Source organism: Eulemur rufifrons, chromosome 11 (genome assembly GCF_041146395.1).
Source record: "Eulemur rufifrons isolate Redbay chromosome 11, OSU_ERuf_1, whole genome shotgun sequence".
NCBI classification, from domain to species: Eukaryota; Metazoa; Chordata; class Mammalia; order Primates; family Lemuridae; genus Eulemur; species Eulemur rufifrons.
In genome coordinates this window covers 6,562,729-6,582,848 of record NC_090993.1, presented here as the reverse complement: position 1 = coordinate 6,582,848, position 20,120 = coordinate 6,562,729, and the positions used below count along the sequence as shown (strand labels likewise).

The window sequence follows — 20,120 nt, the reverse complement described above, 5'->3', positions numbered from 1 at the left end:
AAATGAAATAAACGTGCTTTCTATAGTTCTTAAGTCTACCTTAACACATGAAAGTTTTGCTTGTACCCTGACACTGTTAACTGCCCCCTCACTTCCCTTCTACTCCGTCTCCACCAGGTTAAAGCTCCACCTAAGCCAGAACGTTTGCAACCCCGTCCAGGACCCAAGGTAGCTCTCCTCTCACCTGTGAATTTCCAGAATTACTGTTCTCTAAGTGCTTCTATCATATTGTCATTTGAAAAAGACACTTGGGTATCTGATTCAATTAATTCACCAGAAAACTAGGAGGAGCACTTGGTTTACCCAAGGAATTGGGACTGGGAAAGTTTGTTAATCCAAACAACCCCCTAAATCCATGATTCTCCAAGCCAAGCCTGCAGTTCACTGCTCTGAGGGCTATAAAACCACCCCATGCTACAAGTGTCTCCTTCCATTTGCGTGGGGAAATGACAAACAAAAAGGTTACCCTAAAATTGGGAATTCATGAACTAAAACCAGCTTGTGAATAGAATTTCCCGAGGCCTCTAATTCACTTTCCTATGAAGTCTGACTGTCACGTGACACTCAGAAATGCTGCAAAGTTGTAAAGGCACAGGTCTGTGGATAACTGGGATTCCAGGAATTTTCCAGGAGGATGTTTTTGAAAATTAATCTTTATTTTTGGTCATCCTCATCAATTTAGTTTGTTATGAAACTGGCCAATGCCAGAGAGCATAAGGAAGCATGTTTGTGTCAACAGCATTCCCAGGCGATAAGCTTCCAATAATTTCACCAGTAAACAACATGTATACATTACAGTCCAAATGTGAGTTATCCATCTTCCCTTTTCTGAAGCAGGTATATCTGTTTTCCTTATATACTTCCAACCTTATTCCACAATTTTGCCTATATAATGCCACTTTATTGTTATCATTAAGTTATTTCTTTTTCTACCTAAAACTTACTTAGAGGAAGATAACAGAACCACGGAATTCTTTATCTTATCTAAATGTGTCATAATCAGAAGGCTTTGAAACTCAGCTCTAAATTATAGCATGGATGGGAATCTATTGTCCAAGCAGCTTTCCCTTTTTATTATAAGAGCTGTATGGGAGTCCATCATTTTCACATATTAGGAGATTATACTACGACAGTCTGGCTGAATCAGTGTAGATTTTTAATGTTTTTTTATTTTGTGCTTTCAAATTTCAATTTTCCCAGAGCATCTGTAATTTCGAATGATGATGAGATATTCCTGGTAAGATGCAATGTTTTATTTTTCTTCCTGGGTCTACCTCTGATCTTGTTCCAGAACACACTGATTTAGAAACACCCATTGATCATGATAGCTTTGGGGAAAACTGTTGCAACATTAATGTGCTAATTCTCTTCTTTACAGGTTGATGGTAGAACATATATGAAGTTTAAAAACATGCAAGTCTTATTAGGATTTTGCTTGGTTAAACACACTCTTATTTTATTTCTTGTGCTTTTATCACACCTGACAATTGAGAGTGCCAGATTTCTCTCCATTTCTGATCCATGGCAGCTCCAAAGCTACAGGGAAACCATGGGGAATATAACAACCTCAAAAGAGACCTTTTCCATGACACTAATGGTTGGATTTCAGACACTTTCCAAAGCTTAGTGAGAAGGGAAAACACATGGAGAAGAAACCACCAACTTTAAGTATGCTATGACTCTCAGACGTTGACTCAGAAACTATTCTATGATGAAATACTTAAGGAAAAAAAAAAAAAAGCAGAAGCAAAACAAATAAAAACAACATGCTTAGTCATTCTTTGCTTATCCTTCTTTCCCTTGTAAAAATCTGTTGTCTGGTGTCTTCTCTGGCATGTAAGGGGCTTGGAAGTCATCACTCCCATCCATCCTCACAAGTAGAAAAGCTGAGCAATGTAAAATCCAACAATTCTTAGATCCCTCGGAAGATTGAGGTCAGAGGGCAAATCATTGAACCCAAGATTGGAAAGACAGACAAGGCTAAGATTTGGGTGTGATGAGTGAGGTGAGTCACACAAGTACAGGGGAAGCTTCTGTCTTTACTGGACATTTCAATTTCTTGAGATTAAAATCCTATTTGGATATTGAAGAGTCAACTCTCAAAAGGAGCCAGTGTAAAGACTTTGGTCAATGTATACTCATTTCTAGGGTCTCCAGTGTGCAATACTGGAGTATTGCACTATTGCACTATTGCAATACTAGGTCTCCAGTGTGCCCCGAGACACCAGTAAAAAGCCTGTCCCTGGCTTCTGTTTCAGTTTGCTACATCTCCCCAAAGTTCTCTTGAGCTCCCATGTGTGTTGGCCTCCAGCCTCCATGCAAACCATTAGTGCTGGATCACTTTTAATGATGCAGACACACCTGGGAAGACTATGCCTGACTCTATTTTAACTGGCCTAATGCTTTTTGTACTTGCATGACAAATATCAGAAATCTCATCCCACCTGACTTTCAAAGAACGAAGTTCATAAAGATGTAGACCTTGGAGTCCATATTGGCTTGTCTTAGTCATTGGACAGAATCAACACATTCCATTTTCCTACATGTCCAAGGTAACCGCGGAACAGTGTTTTTCCATATCAACTGATTTATAGAGGTTTATGTTCTGCAGAACCTACCTGATAAGTTCAAACTGGTGATGGCCACAGAAGTCAGGATGCTAAGAGAGTGAGAGAAACTGTTCTTTAAACCTGCTTAAACCTGCAATAAACTCCCTCTGCCCTCAAGATGTCTTAGAAAACACAGCCTAAGTAGACACCAGGCTTTGGGCCTCACACTCTAACTACATCACACCATTAATATCCTCTTTAAAAGCAAGAGGCTGGGTTCTATAACAATATGCTTTAAACAAAAGGCAGCAGGAAATTCAAAGTTAGAGGATTCATATGGCTGCTATAATTTATTTGCACCTAAACAGAAAAATTACAGAAGATGAAGCATCATTGCCTGCAGGAGTGGTACCATGTCTGAGATCATTGTCGATTCCCTTCCTCTCATTTTTTTTCCTATAACCTCTTATTGAATAATTATTTTTTTCTTCACTTGTATATGACTCAAGCAAGCTAGACAAACAAGAATATGTTTCCTCAGTAGAAAAAACAAACAAACATAATAATTAAAGAATAAGTCTACAGTTAGGTAACAAATAGGTATTCCAAGTTTGGGGAGAAAGTTTAGAAGATTGCTCCCTCTGAAGTAGACACCAATGGGAGATAACATTAAACTGAGTAACAGTCATCATTTTGGGATGACTCACTTTGAAGGATGTTTTGTAAGTGATTTGGTGTGTAGGCCATGACATTTCCTCAGGCTCACCATTGAAACATCAATCTACTATAAAATGATAAAACATGACTTTTAATTATGAACACTCTACCACATTTCTGAAAGACACACAAGATGTATAGACAGTAACACTGAGACTGGGAATTCACTCTTCACCAAGAAGTGGCAGTGTATCTGTCAGGCAATAATGATGGTGAGCACAAAACAATGATTTCAATGTATCAAGCATGTGAGAGGAGCAATACTAGTTCCCTTAGGCATATTCATTTGAATTATTTCAACAACTTTAGAAAGCCAATTATTATTATTTCTGTTTGAAAAGTGAGCAAAGCAAGACTCAGCGATGTTACATGCCTCACCTAAAGGCACAACAGTTGGTATGTGGTTGCGACAGTATTTGGGGTCAATTCTGCTTCCCTCCAACACCTAGGTCTTCTCTAAGTGTTCTCTCTCAGCTGTTGAAGTGGATCCTCCACTAGAATGGTATAATCCTTAGTGAGACAGTCCTCAGTCATCATCCTGGCTGGACAAAATGCACCATAAAGTTCCCTAACTCAGGTCTATAAATCAGCAACTGTTTTTTAAATAATTTCTTTGTCTAAGGACCCCAGTTTTGAGGAATGTGTGCCTTTGGTATGAAAAAAAATTGCCATTCTCACTCCTGGAAGGAAGTAATTTAGTCTCTAATTTTTCCATATCCTGGATTTTGGATTTTTTTTCATGAGTTGTGTTAGTTTGAATATTTTAAAAATTATATCAGAATATTATGGGGCTACAAATGCTTTGGTCACATAAATTGCCTTTGCACCTCCCGTGTCAAAGCTACAAGCATGCCCATCCCCCAGAGAGTGTGCACTGCACCCATTAGGTATGAATTTACCCATCCCCTTCCCCCTCCAACCTGCCTGATCCCCAGTGAATGTTACTTTCATATGTGCACATGAGTGTTGGTCGATTAGTACCAATTTAATGGTGAGTACATGTGGTGTTTGTTTTTCCGGTCTTGTGATACTTCACTTAGAAGAATGGTCTCCAGTTCCATCCAGGATAATACAAGAGGTATTAGTTCACCATTTTTTATGGTTGAGTAGTACTCCATGGTATATTAATACATATACCACATTTTATTAACCAACTCATGTATTTATGGGCACTCAAGTTGTTTCCACATCTTTGCAATTGTGAATTGTGCTGCTATAAATATTCGAGTGCAGATGTCTTTTTTATAAAATGTCTTTTTTTCCTTTGGGTAAATACCCAGTAGTGGGATTGCTGGATCAAATGGTAGGTCTACTTGTAGCTCTTTGAAGTATCTCCATATTACTTTCCACAAACATACTAGTTTGCAGTCCCTCCAGCAGTGTATGAATGTTCCTATTTCTCTGCATCCACACCAACATTTGTTGTTTTGGGGGCTTTTTGATAAAGGCCATTCTCACTGGAGTTAAGTGATATCTCATTGTGGTTTTGATTTGCATTTCCCTGATGATTAGAGATATTGAGCATTTTTTCATATGTTTCTTGGCCCTTAGTCTATCTTCTTTTGAAAAGTTTCTGTTCATGTCCTTTGCCCACTTTTTAATGGGGGTTGTTTGATTTTTTTCTTACCGATTTGCCTGAGTTCTTTATAGATTCCAGTTATCAGCCCTTTATTGGATGTATAGCATACAAATATTTTCTCCCATTCTGTAGGCTGCCTATTCACTCTAATGATTATTTCCTTAGCTGTGCAGAAGCTTTTTAATTTGAAGTGCCCACTAAAGAGACATAGGCTGGCTAAATGGATTAAAAAAAATACAAGCCAAGTTATCTGCCGTCTCCAGGAAACACATCTAACCCACAAGAACTTATTCAGGCTCAAGGTGAAGGGGTTGAAAACAATATTCCATGCAAATGGAAACCAAAGAAAGCTAGTGTAGTTTGAATATTTTGAATAGCACTTGACCACTCTTGGATGAACTACTAAACTCAAGTTCTTGAAATGACAAATGTGAAGTGTAGCTCCACTGGTTTTCTATCAATTTTCATATATATATATATATATATATATATATATATATATATATTTTACAAAGAGGTCTCTCCAGGGGCAATACCAAAGAAAGACAAGTTGCTGTGAGCTTCTCACTGCCTTTGTCTATTATGCTAGCTCTTCTACCTCAAATGCTTGCCATGCCTTCTCACCTGAATCCCTTCCTCCTTTAAAATTCAGCTCAAATGCTACCAGTTCTTTTGTGAAATCATTCTGGAACCTCCCTTCCCCCAGTAAAGTCAATCTCTCATTCTTTTAAACTTCCATAAAATTTTGCATGCACTGCTCTTACATTCACTACTCTACAGTGACCCCTTCTGTGTAATTCTGCTTTCCTACACAGCCTATGTGCTACCCAACAGTGTAAATGAAGACAGTCACCTTTGTTACCACAGCATCTACTACAGCCTCTGCATAGGAAAAAATTCTCAATAAATATTTGTAGAAATGACATTTAAAAATCATGCAACCTTGTCTTTGCAAACTGTAGCCTTCAGGAAGATGTGAGAAGATGAGTACTTACTAGGGGCTGATTTTCTCCTTGAGCTTAACTGAAATCATGGCTGTTGAACAGAGTTTCTTCTAAGTTCACAGAACTTGATTGATTAGTACTAAAGTTCCTCTCGTACCTTTTATTTTGCTTGCAATTGGCCTCTCTATTTTAACATAATTCTCTGCTTATAAAAATCACAGGATGCTGCATAGGACAGTGAGAAAGGTGGAACCTTGGGAAGTCAAGGGACTTACAAAAATCACACAGCTAAGTGGGAGAGTTGAACTAGAACTCTGATTCTCTGGGCCCCTTTGCTATTCTTTCTAGTAGACCAGAGTGCTATGAAAAAACTAGTAACCCCTTTAAGCTTGTTTGTAGCTCTATATCCTACTCAGAAGTTTTTCTTTAATAGTTGCAGATGACACTATACCACAGAGAAAGTTGCCACCAGGTTTGGTGACTTTCCAGACAGGCCATTTATAAATTCGATGTTAGAAATGTTGGTCCCATACTGAGAACTATGGTTTCCTTTTTCTCAATGATAAAAACAGTAAAATGCAAGTACACATTCATCCAAACATACTGGTTGTCAATAATAAAATGGTGAGAAACAACACTAACCATAATCTGTGTTTTCCGGCTCCCAACAGTTTGATGGCCAAAAATAGGGTGTCTGTGGAATGAAAAGAAGTGGAACCCAGGTTAGACAAATTGAAAAATTAGAGGAGTTTTTGGGGTGTGAGCTGTGTTTATCTTCAGCAAGTATCTAGAACAGTTTGCCAATGATATAGGTTTTGGAATCCAGAACAAGTTCTCAGAGAGACACTGTACATTTACCATGCTGATCAATCACTCAGCCTCCCATAGGTGAAGCACCAGCAAGCAGGTGTCTAAAATTTCATACATTTGCTGCAATTTTACACCAGCTGACATGAAAGTTTTGCATTATTCAAACAAAAAGGAAAGTTCATCCACAGAGATGACTGAAAGAGTATTATATTCAGCAAGACTCAATATACCTAAATAGAACAAATTGTTTTCTATGCATTATGTATCTCAACACTGCCTTTGGTAGATCCAAAAACCTCAACCAACATCTTTCTCTGAGATCTGTCAATCACTTGTCTGGCTACATTAATTATATAATGCAGTTCTCAACATTATCCAAGTAGGTTAAAACAACTTGTTACCCTCATGTTTAAAAATATGTCTTCCTAAAGATACTAACTGCTCTAACATTTTAAACTACACAAACGAGAGATCATTTTTTGAAACTAATAATATCTCAATTGATAGATGTGATCAACAATAGGCCAAATTCTGAATCTGTCAAATTCTAGAAACTGATGGACTAAACTACAAAGAAAATGTCTGAGCAAGAAAAAAAAAAATCCTGTTATTATCATCAACATTTTATATTTTCTAAAAAGATTTCTCTAGTTCTGCTAGGTGGACGTGCTCAACTCCTGGTCTTGCAGAAATGCAATGGCCACCTCTCTACTTGGCAACCACTATTCCCTGGAATGACGCTGCCTCCAAGATTCGGTGGAACAGCGGCTGCAGATATCGGTGCCTCAGTGTCGTGGGCTTAACTATATTTATTAATTAATTATATTAACTAGCCATGGGCAGCAAGCGTTTTTGGGATAATCTCTGATTATCTGATGTTTTTACCTTCTAGGAGAGTGGCTCTCAAGAAGGGAAAATGGGTAGTCGAGGAGAACTGTTTGAATCTTTGCGGGAGAATCTTTCTAAACTGTCTGAGACCCCTGGGGGGATGTTGACGCACCCTCCACTCTCTGTTGGGAATTACAACAGTATAACAAAGAAGACTGCTAGTAGTGGTTTTGTGCACATGTGAATAAAATCATAGCAGGAAAGGAAGAAGAAGAAGAAGAAGAAGGAGGAGGAGGAGGAGGAGGAGGGAGAGGGGGAGGGGGAGAGGGAGGGAAGATTGAACCACTAGATAAAGGGGGACATCAAGACTTTATGAGTCACCCTCATTACCCCAATTACCCATTACCCTCATTACCTCATCACTTGACTTCATAGGAGATGAAGCTATGAGGACTTGATTTCTTGGAAATAAAATTGGATCCAGATTCTCAGGGTACCATATGAATACAAAATAGTTAAGACCTTGCTTTCATGTGGGGTGCTAGTTTTTCAGATGCTTTTCATAGAGGACACTACTCCCTTTGAGGTGCTTCTTTATTTTGGGGGTGTGTGTGTATGTGTGTGCGTTTGTGCACATCTATTTACTTGATTTTAAAATATCTAGTCAGACTCGTCAGACATACACTTTTTTTCCTCAAAACCATAAGAAATGTTCTCAGCCGAATTCTGATAATTTTTCTTGATTCTCTATCATTTACTTTAGTGAGAATGTCATGACTCTAAAAATAAAGAATGAAGCCATTTTACCCCGTGCAAATATGCGGAAATGCCATAAAACCAACATTCCTCACTAATATTGTAAGTTTTGTTTTCCTAGGAAAAATGTTTTGATTTATAGTAAAAGATAATATGAGAATAACAAACCCTTAGAGTTCATTGGCATTTAAATACCTGTTTTTATAGTGCTACTAGACTTTAGGACATTTTAATGCACGAGTTTCTCTGTTTTTCCGGGTTGGTTTCCTTAGCTAGGATGAAACCCACCCGAAGTCCAGCCGCTGCTCAGTAACCTCTGGCACACATGCTAATGTGTCAAAAGTCACAAAAGAGACCCTATAGAATGATGTCACACCTCAATTTCAATTAGCTAAGAGGGGAGGATTAGGCAATTGTGAGTTTATGGTAAATACAAAAAATAACATGATTGAAACATGTACCAAAAATTTGAGACAAATGTACACACTGTGTCATGCCAGTGAAATTAAGTTAAGAGCTCTGTCGGTCTCAAATTCGTGCTCTGAAGCTTCCTTAGATTCCTAATGATGGTTAGACTCTCAGCCATTCCCTGGAGGAATTATACACCTGGCATCCCAACTTTTCTATTTTATTTATTTATGGTTTTTAAAATCTTTCAATGAGTTGAATTTCAGTTCAATGTAATAAAGAACTTCCTGCCACTTGGAACTAACATAAAAATGGAAGGGAACACCTTGAACGATAATGTGTTTTCTATTAATAAAGCTGTTCAAATAGAGACTGATTAATGCCTTGGTAGACATTATGGTAGGAATTCAGTGAAGCCTGACTTTTCTGTTATTTCTTTTTTAATCTTGATTTTAGGATTCTATGATTATTAGATTTATAAATGTTATATTTATATACTATTTCAAATATGGAAGGGTTGTTAAAATACATAACATTTAATATTTGACATTAATTAATGTAATTTTAGTGTGATATGTATACATAATGTTTGTTTTATATCTATCTATTTTAGCACATTGAACTTGACAATACTTAGAGTTTTGCCTATAGAACTCTGCCTATACTTAGAGTTATGCAATTCATACATCATTTGTACCCATTCCCTTGCTTTTTAAAGTTCTTTAAAAAACAGTTTCTCCTTTTCTCCTGAATGTACGGTGGTCCCTTCCTTCATACCATTTTTGACCCATGAGCAGATGAAGACATTTAAACCTTTTCGGCCTACTCATTTCAGTCTGAGTCTCCTTTAAAAATCAAGACATGTTAGTTGCATATAAACAATTTATTTGCTAATCACCAATAATTCCTATTTTTTTAAAACTTTACCATTGGGATCACAAGTTACTCCAACTTAATGATGAGCTGTTTTAATCTACCATTACTTTAAGTGTAGCTGTATAAAGAATAAAGCTCCATTATTTTTCAAACCTTTTTAAATTAAGTAATTTAACTAAATGGCTTGAATACTTAGGTCAGTATCACAGTTTCAGGAGATAGCTTTATTTCTAGCTATGCAGTGCAAAAATGTCCTATGATTATTTGCTCTGGGAGAAGTGGTCCCTAGGATGGGGCAGGAAAACTGATTGAGGAAGATAATGATCTCTGAAATGATTTTTTTAAAGCAAAGGATTAAAATGATTTTTTAAGGTATATTTCCTCTTTGTTCTCAGTTGTTCCAAATAAATTTTAGGCACCCAAATTACTACTACATCATTTATTTATACATAAAGCATTTAATAATACTCAGAACAAATGAGAAGAATGCTCCAATGTCTGAAAGTTGGACTAATGGGGAGAACCCTCCAGAAAATACCTACAGGAAATTAGCTAGAATCTGAAACCTGGCATTATATTCACAGGCTAGAATCTACCATGCAGTTATTAATGAGCCACAATGTCTAATGAAATGTAGAATACACTTCAAGTAAATCATTGTGAACTCAAGTGTCAACTCTATGCACAGTGAATGAAATTAGAGTCCACAATCATTGCTTGAAAGAGGAATAGTGTCTGTGTCATTTGAAAATGACCTACAATGACTCATCAGTTTGCAAGTTATCTAAGGTATCCTCTCTAAGATGACTGTACACACACAACATGCCATCATGCCAGTCTTCACAGACCTGTGGAAGGGCCTCAGATACTGACATGTAGATGGTTGGTATAATTAGCTACATTCTACCTTGCAGCTTTAAGCATGCTCACAAGAGTTTACCTGGACTGAAGATGGTTTTGGATCACAGGCAAGGGCCAGAGTATAATAAATTTAATTATATCTCTCAACTTCCTTCCTAGCAGCTAAATGCAACTTACAGATAATGACGACTTTCCAATCTTCCTAAGTTCCATGAAGTCACTTTCTCAATTCCCCTTAAGCTCTTTATATAAAACAGAACTTCAATCATCACACAGGTCAGCTTTCAAAGATAGGCTTAACTGAGCACATTCCATCTCAGTCAGTGTTTATTGCTTTTTATGACTTAAGTTTAACATTAATTAGTTTCTAACTAGTCTAAGTCAAAGTAAAATGAGTTTTAGTTTTCAAAAGTTCTGTCAAATGAAAAAACTAACAACCAAACACAATGCTTCTAGTTTACTGTTAAAGAACATTTCCATGAAACTTACTTGAAACCGGTAAAAGGTGCCGTCATCCTTGAGTGTGAGGACGTGATCTGAGATGGGAAAGAAGTAGCCATGGGCCGCCATCAACGTTCCCAAATGGAGCGCCTCCACTGCGTCATGGAAACAAAGAACATATGAAAACGTTTTCTGTTTATTGATTTATAGAACATTTTGTGTGCTTCCTTTGGAGGGCACATTCTCCGCATTCTGAAAACCTGGCTTTGTATTTATTCTCCTTTTTTCAGCTCTTTCAAAAAAGGTACTAATACGGGTCTGGTTCCTGGTAGTGACTGCAGTGATCAGACTGATCCCAGGACAACCTGCCCATGGGAAGATAAAGTTATGGAACATTGAAACTGGAAGGCTTTTCTGAATCTTCAGGATCTGGGGCACTCATCTCATAGATGGGATATGTGTTCACTCTGTGTTAATATTCTCCCACAAACTCCACTTGGCATGCATATAGCACTTTAAATTTTCAAAAATCTTCACTTACACCCCTTTCTCCATGTCATGGACATCTAGTGCTATCAGCAATTTTTCTAATGATATGGTCCATGATTATGTGATGCTAACACGGAATCTTAAGGCATCAAGGACCATTCGTGCTGCGCCATTGAGTCTACAGTCTTGTGATCATCTGGACTGTTCTAGCTTTGACTGTTCATTACGGAGTCTTAGATATGGACTAGGAAAAGGTTTATTTGATAATCAAAATATTACAGTCAGAATATTAGGCTGTAATACTCATACTCCTTCTATAGCAGCCAACACTTTCTTCCAACAGAGGGTTAATAAAATTTGGTCAAGAGGGTTATTACAGCATTTGTGCAGGGATGACATAAAGTTTTCTAACTTGAAGTCTAGAAAGTATGGAACTATGCAAAATAGTTTTCTAGTCCAACATAAAATTATATGTATGGTCATCTCTCGGTGTCCCCGGGGGGATCGGTTCCAGGACCTCCTTGGATACCAAAATCTGCAGATGGTTAAGTCCCCTAGTCCACCTGGCATATCCTTGGATTTTCAATCCATGGTTGGTTGGATCTGTGGACATGGAACCTACAGACAGGGAGGGCCAACTGTATATAGAAAATGTAAAAAAAAGTTTAGATTTATTTATCTGTTTGTGTATCTTTATATACATTTCTTTTATAGATTTATTTCTATATAGCTAAAATAGCTCTTTTAGATTCTGATAGCAATTCCAGGACTATGTGGATCTATCTGTATCTCCAGCCATCAGTCACGGGGAATTTTTACACCTCAGCGAGAACTGAGTCGCTAAGCAGCTGGCTAGGCACAGCTGAGTGTAAGACTCCCCTCCCTCCCAGCCCCCCACACCCACATAAATCATAAATTTGCTGCTAAATTTTTATCATGTGGTATTATGTTGCCCCTTGGAATTGTTATCTAGCATCTCGCAAGCATTTTAATTGGTAACTTCTACTTCTGTAATAAAGAACGACCGCTAATCCTCCTCTGCCACGTCCCTGCAAGACTGTTATTATTAAAACTCTGGAGTTGGGGCGTAATTGTGAGAAGAACGAGAAGTTTGGAGACATCCACCGTCTTTTGTTACTTATGTTCTCAGTGCCTCCCCCAACTGTTGATAAAGGCAATAAACTCACTGTGCAGGGTTGGTGTGAAAATGACATAAGAATAAACTGGAAATGAAGTTGGAGCAGTGCCTCCTGCCTGGTATATGCTCAGGATATGGTAGCTACTGCGCTTCATTATTTACACACTGAGTGATTTTTACTTTTCTCCAACGTACTTTCAGAGAATCCACTTCCACAAATTTGCCTTCCAGTAGGCTGAGTGAATGTTCCCAAGACAAAGAGATGATAAACGGTTAAAGTGATAGATATGCTAATCCCTGATTTGATCATTACTTACTGTGTACATGTATCAAAATATTACTCTGTACCCTATAAATATGTACAAAAAAACTAGGCTGAGAGAGGGAAGTTGACAGTCCTAAATATACACTTCTATCCTTTTTTTTTTTGGATTGTCTGTAAAATTGAGATGATAAAGGGATCTGTAAGGATAGCTGGTCCATAGTAATGAGCAGGTGTTTACACCTTGGTCAAATCCTGAATCCCTGGGCAGTCCACCCCAGCCAGGGAGCATCAGGCAGAGAAACACACAACATTAGTTGCAGGATTTCAAAGTCAGGTGAACCACCTCTCTTCTTATAGCCATCTTTATTTATTTTAGTGTCAGCAGTCATTGGCCTGGCAAAATAGCATTAGCACACTTTCCAAGAAGAGAAATTAAGTTATAGTATATGGGGAAGTTTTCAAAGTATAGAAACAAGAAGGGGAATCTGAGATGCCCAGAAATAGATAGTAAATAGCTTCTGAGCTCTAATCGTAGGAAAGAGTATGATTCAAATCAAACCAAGAAACAACCAAAAGCAGATGGGCACTAAAGTGTTGATGAGGATTAGAAAAGTGTAGTGAAAGTAAATATAGAGAGACAGCAAAAAAGACAATCAGAAGGGAATGAGAACAAGAATGCCCTTTGTTCCCTCCCTGCATCTTGTTAGCTACTAACTCTCTTACAGCTTATACACCTCTGGAGGGCATGGTGCATGTTTGCAGGTTCTTCTTTCTGTAGCACCACCATAATTAGGCCTTTTAAATGCATACTGATGAGAATGACAGAGAGTGAATTAGCTAGTATCCTCCACCTCTCTTTTTCTAAGGTACAAAACTCTATTTTTGTTTGATTTGACGATATGCATTCTCATGTTACACCTCCTCCAAGTGATACTCATGTTCTATCCTTTTATGATTAAGGACAATTCATTTTGATGAGTTTGCATCATGCCATGAATTCAGTAGAGATATATTGATGGGGATATAGATAAAACCTCATAGGTTGAGGTCTAATAAAATCTTTTGACTTACTATTTAAGAGGACTGACTGCTCATGAAATGATTTCAAGGACTTTTTTCAAATAGTAACCTAGAGAGACTGAAATTATAGTTGACATTAGGTGCTCATTATGGGACCTCCTGAAAACATGGCTCAAGGGCAGAATAAATGCTTAGATGAAAAATCAGAAAGTTGGAGTGAATTTGCTGCTTCATTTAAGACTATAAGCTTGGCCCTTCGCTTGTCAATAGCAAAAATAGCTATTGAACCAATATTTGATGAACAAGTAAATTTATGAATAAATGACATGAAGAACATGAAAAACAGCACTGCATGGAAAAGTACCAAACTAATTATTGTGATGATGAATAGCTTGTTCAGCTCTTCCAAGATAATATAGATGTTCATATTCTCTTTTCCAAATATTTTTATAAGCTTTTGAGATGGGGTTATTGCGGCTATTGTGTTGTGAGAAAAGATAATAGTGATACTAACATTATAAATGCCAGTAAGAGATCTTAGAGTGGGCTTGGGGTAGTGTTCTCAAAGTTGACTTGTTAATTGTTAGTGATAAACATGGAGCAACCCTTCCCTGTGGTCCCAACTGCTCCTAAATCAGCATCACCTTAATCTAATAGAGTCTGGAAGATCACTGACAGTCTTGGAACAAAGTGTTGAAAGAGTTTAATGAGTAATCCATCAAGGTCCCCCTCCCAATAATGGCGTACCAGATGGCTCAGTTATGTTGCACTTCTCGACAAAATAATCGCTACTTAATCTTCTTGTACATGTGTTATTTGCTTCACCCACACAGCCAAAGTTCAACAATAAACCTACCAAGAAATTCTGGTTTATATTTTGTTTGGATATTCAAACCATGAGCACATGGAAAAATAAAAATCCATCTCCAAACAACTGTTAATCTGTGAACAGCCTAGTGCAGCTCTGTTAAGTCTGACGCATTCAGAGAATGATTTCACCCCAAACTTTGAAGCAACAGAATTACTATCACTCTCTAAAAGCAAAAGGAATGCTACACAGCATAATTTCCTTTTGACCACAACTACTTCAAAAAGTTAACAGGACAAAAAGCATATCATAAAAGAGGTTTGAGTTTTTCAGTGGAAAGCGCGCTATATTTACAACATAATTTCAAAACTCAAAGTCATTATTTCCCTCATCCAGGGCCTCAACTTCTAGTAGCCTCATCTCCTTCTGAATACAGCCGATAATTTATAAGTGATAAAAAATGTCTCTGAGTTCAAAAATAATAATCAAAAACCATCTCACTAAATCTTATATTTTTATTCTTGTCATATGGTACTTACTTTTACATGCATGTATTAAAAATGTGGTTGTTTCATTATCAATGCACAACATAAATATGATTAGAGTATGGGGAGAAATATTTTAGAAGTCTAAATAGAAAAGAAAATGACTGCTGATGATATGGTTATCAAGGAAATAGAAATGTTAAAAAGTAAACAAAGTAAAGTTACTTAGTAGTAAAATAACAGGCATTCTTCATGAGGATTCTGAGTCACAAAGGAAGAATTTTGTTGGACTTGTTTAAGAAGACACAGGAGTGGTCATTTTAGAAATCCTCCAAAATATTATACTTATTTTTAGAACTGACATTTGAAAAGGTAAAATTAGTCATGTAGAAAATCACATACGCAGAACATTTTATTCTCCAACAAAACCAAGTAAAAATGCACTATTATAATATGTAGAAGTTTTTGAAGTAAGCTTATTTTTTCTCAAAGGTAGGAGTTAGTATAGATACACTAAAAAAGATATACAGATGACAAATATGTGACTCATTAAGAAAATAAAAATTAAAAAAGTAACTAGATACCACTGCACACCTCCTAGAATGATCAAATTCCAAAAAAAAAAAATCGATGATACGTATAGATGGGAAGGTTGCAAAGCGGTACATATTGATGAGTAGGTTGCAAAGTGTTAGGAACTTTCATTCTTTTCTGGTGGGAATGAAAAATAGTGCAGCCACTTTAAAAAACAGTTTTCTATTTCCTCATAAAGGTAAAAACAGCCACCATCTGATCCTAAGTATTTACCCAAATGATAGGAAAACTTAAGTCCACACCACAAAAAAAAAATGCCTATGAATGTCTATAGTATTTTTTATTTATAGTGCCCAAAACTAGAAGTGACCAAGATTTCCTTTAATAGGTGGGCAAATTATACTTCCATATAATGAAATATTATTTAACAATAAAAAGTTGTGAAGTATCAAGTCACCCAAAGACATGGGCAGATTATGAATGCATTTTGCTAACTGAAAGAAACCAGTCTGAAAAGGTTATATACTCTATGATTCCATTTATATGACAGTTTCCAGAAAAGGAAAAACCATAGAGATGGAAAAGATCAGTGGTTGTCAGGGATCTGTTGGGGAGAGAGTTAAAAAGGTGAATCACAGGAAAGTTTCGGGGTAGTGAAACTATTCTGTATGAATGTAAAGGTAGATAAATGACACTATGTATTTGTCAAAACCCACAGAGTATTACATCACATAAAGTAAACCTTAATGTGTGCAATTTTAAAAAATCATGTAGGGAGTTGAGGAGTCCACAAATGGAGTTCTGACTATGACAGAATAATCTAACTACGTTACACATGTGTGAAACAACCTCATGGAAGAGGGTAGGGTAAAAAGTTGCTGGCCTATATCACTTTGGAAGTGAGTAAGGTTTTAAGACCAAAGGCAGAAAGAACTATTTATAAGCACTGTACTCTAGTTGATAATGTTGTTCCTTGCAGGTGTGGGCTAATGACTCTGAAAACCATTGCATCAGTATAGTGGCATTGCACAATCAAGTAAATGGATGGCAAATGGTGTGAGTCACAGTTCTTACCATTGGAGTGGGAGGTTACAGATAAGCAAGAGGAATAGGCTAAAAAGACACATGTGATAATGGATGCAATTTGAAGACATCGGTATTAACTCATGTTCACCTTTACATAGATAACAGATGCTTACATGCAGAAATTTTTATATTATAGATGTGTACATACACAGGATAGTACATGCACATATATTTCCTTGCCCTGTCAGCAGAGAGGAATTTGAGGAAACTCTACCTAACAGCAATGAGCACACCTAGACTCTAATTTCTGATAGCATTCTCCAAAGAAAGGAACTACAGCTTCTTCAAGAAACATCTGAATCTAGGACTGGGGTAAGAAATATATAAAATAAGCCCGGAGCATCTTGTAGTGCCAGAAAGTAAGGAAAGGCTGAAAACAAACACCTAAAACTTAAACAGAAAACTCCCACAATGATGGGGTATGTCAAAGAGATGCAAGAGCCAACTCAAACAGTCCCCAATGGCCAAAGATGGAATAAATTTAGCAAAAATTAAATTTTTTTTTTTTTTTTTTTTTTTTTGTTGAGACAGCGTCTCATTTTGTTGCCAAGGCTAGAGTGAGTGCCGTGGCATCAGCTTAGCTCACAGCAACCTCAGACTCCTCGGCTTAAGCGATCCTACTGCCTCAGCCTCCCGAGTAGCTGGGACTACAGGCATGCGCCACTATGCCCGGCTAATTTTTTCTATATAGATTTTTAGTTGTCCATATAATGTCTTTCTATTTTTAGTAGAGACGGGGTCTCGCTCAGGCTGGTTTCGAACTCCTGACCTTGAGCAATCCACCCGCCTCGGCCTCCCAGAGTGCTAGGATTACAGGCGTGAGCCACCACGCCCGGCCGCAAAAATTAAATTAAATTAGTATTGGATTATATAGTATAAGATATCTATCGGTTCATGTTGATGAAAATAAATATCTGAATAAATAAACAAATGGGGGAGAACAGACAAATCTCCCCTGCTGGAAAATTCCAAATAATTTATGTAGACACTTCACCCTGAATGAGGTGGAGCATAACTCCTCACTCCTTACATTTGGGCTACACTTAGTAACTTCTTTCCAAAAAGAAGGAAAAAGGGGAAAAACCGAGTCCCTTTACAATGAATTTTACATCAACAGTGATGTCATGTTTATAGTATATACACCTAAATGCATATTTACAAACTGAAAGAAGCCAGTCTGAGAAGGCTATAGCGTATTTGACTCCACTTTATATGACATTCAGGTAAAGGTAAAACAATAGAGATGATAAAAGCCATCAATGATTTCCTGATGTGATGAAAATGGCACTTTCCATCCGTGGTTTTCCACCGCAAAACTCGTAACGCCTGTCCAATCATGAGAAAAAACATTAAACAAATCCCAATTCGGGGACATTGTACAAAATGCCCAACCAGTACTCCCCAACACTGTCAAGGTCATCAAAAACAAGAAAAGTGGGAGAAACTGTCACAGTCTAGAGGAGCCTAAGGAGCCATAACAACTAAATGTAACGTGGTATCTTGGATGGAATCCCGGAACAGAAAAAGGACACTGGGTGAAAAGAGAGGAATTCTGAAAAAGCATGGATTTCAGTTAATATTAATTAATGTTAAATTCTTTAATATTAACTAATCCAGTTAACAGTAATATTAATCAGTATCAATATTAGTTCATTAGTGGTGAGAAATATATCCTACTAATGTAAGGTATCAATAACAGAGGAAACTGGGGATGGGAATAGAGGAACTCTTTGGGTTATTTTGTGATTTTTCTGTAAATCTAAATCTATTCTGAAATAATGTACTTTTAAAGAACAAATTACAATTCAAAAATCTACTGTGTAACCTGTATGGAAAGGTCTATGCAGGACATCAAACAAACAAGTAGGGGGAAGAAGTCAGAGAATGTTGTACAGAGATGGTGACCTTTCCTTGAGCGGTGGCTTGAAGAATAAGTAGAAGTCTAATGAGAGAGAGAGAATTGAAAGGCAGAATAGTTCAAGCAAAGGCCTGAGGCATGTGGTGGCTGGGTACACTTGAGGAACTGCAGTCAATTTGGCATAACTACAAAAGGGGAAAGCATCAGGCTGGAGGAGGAGGCAGGGCTGTGTGCTGAAAGTCCTTATGGGTACTTATTCCTCTAAGAAGGCAGAACCTTTGAAGAGGTTTGACTTGGAAAGTGACAAAACAATGCGAGCTAGCTAGCTATATTTATTTGTTTCCACTGTGTTCCAGATACTGTGTTAGATACTTTTGCTTCACTATGTTTTATCTTTGCAACAAACACAAGATTAGAGTTTGCTCTTTAAAAAAAAAAATCATTCTCCAAAACTGGAGAACGGATTGAAAGGTAATAAGGCTGGAGGGTCTTTGGGGAGGTAACTGACACACCCTTTTATCTCTTCTTGTCTATTGGCTTTATTCTGTGTGCTTGGAAACAATTTCAACTTTTCCCCCGTTATTGAATGGGACATGCTTTGATTGTGGTCTTCACTTTCTTCCCCTTACTCAACTCACTCCTTAATGGTGCTCTGCAGGTCAGCTTTTATTCTTCCTCTATAAAGTTGAGTGATTTTTCAATAGCAATATGCACAGTTTCAGATAGAGATAGGAACATCGTGAGATTGATCCAGGATCAGACACTCTCTTGGTGGATGCACTGGAAGGATGAGATTAGAGGAAATTGAGAGCAGCTGTTAGTTGAAACATCTGGTTGTTTTGCTGCTGGTGTAATGATTGTTCCAAAGCTGTCCTTATCTGTAAGCGAGGCAGCGACGGGTATATTGATCACCACTGTGCCTCCAATGCAAGCACAGACACATTTTGTATACGCATTAATAATTTATTAAATGGATAACTGGTCCTTTCTGCAAACCTGATTTCTCTATTTTACCACTGTGTCATTATCACAGGGGGAGTATCTAGATTGTTTACCTTATGACCTACCAAAAGGGGCATTTTACTCTAACTTGAGACAGAAAGATGAAGAGATCAGAGATGAAGAGATATCATATCTGTTTTTGAAGAGTTTCTAAAAAGAATATTCCCTTGCCTTTCCTGACATCCCACCTATTTTAAATAATTTTTCCCTTTCAGACACTTGTTCTGTTCTCTTGGGTAAGTGTCCCATGTGTGGTCTAAACCCTGGTCTCTGTCCTCTGCGTGGACAGAGGTCTGATGGTGACTAACTAGATGTGTCAACTTCAGACATCTTCAAACAAGTTGATGTTTCAGTTTCAAGGTGAAAAAGATTATTACACTAAGTTATGCTCTTTATCTTTGCATCACCTAAGAAAATGTTTTTAGCCCTATTTTATTATTCTCATGTGTTTACTTCTTAACTCTTTAATGACTTCAGCGCTACTCAATCCACTCTCTCTCAGGCCTCTACTGTTCTCATCATTCACAAAATGTAACATCCCGCAGAGGTCCCGTGTAAGACGCTGGGAGAATTTTCACAGCATTTGTATAACATAATCTAAGCAATAGCTATATTTCTCTTCCATTCTTTATTTTGAAACTTCACCTCACTGCTAATTTCCTTGCA

The 20,120-nt window shown here is 37.4% G+C and overlaps 1 protein-coding gene across 16 annotated transcripts in view; it reads right to left on the bottom strand.

The window, feature by feature from the left end:
- Window positions 1-20,120, bottom strand: part of RGS7 (regulator of G protein signaling 7) — a 335,498-nt gene that overhangs the window by 75,088 nt on the left and 240,290 nt on the right. For 13 of the 16 annotated variants that reach the window (XM_069484660.1, XM_069484661.1, XM_069484662.1 and 10 more), the window contains 2 exons: window positions 10,818-10,924; window positions 6,432-6,483 (listed from right to left, as the gene is read on the bottom strand). The exons of the other annotated variants lie outside the window; for them this stretch is intronic. In XM_069484660.1, the coding sequence (XP_069340761.1) occupies window positions 6,432-6,483; window positions 10,818-10,924 (159 nt within the window). The remainder of the gene's footprint in view (window positions 1-6,431; window positions 6,484-10,817; window positions 10,925-20,120) is intronic. 16 annotated transcript variants of the gene reach the window in all.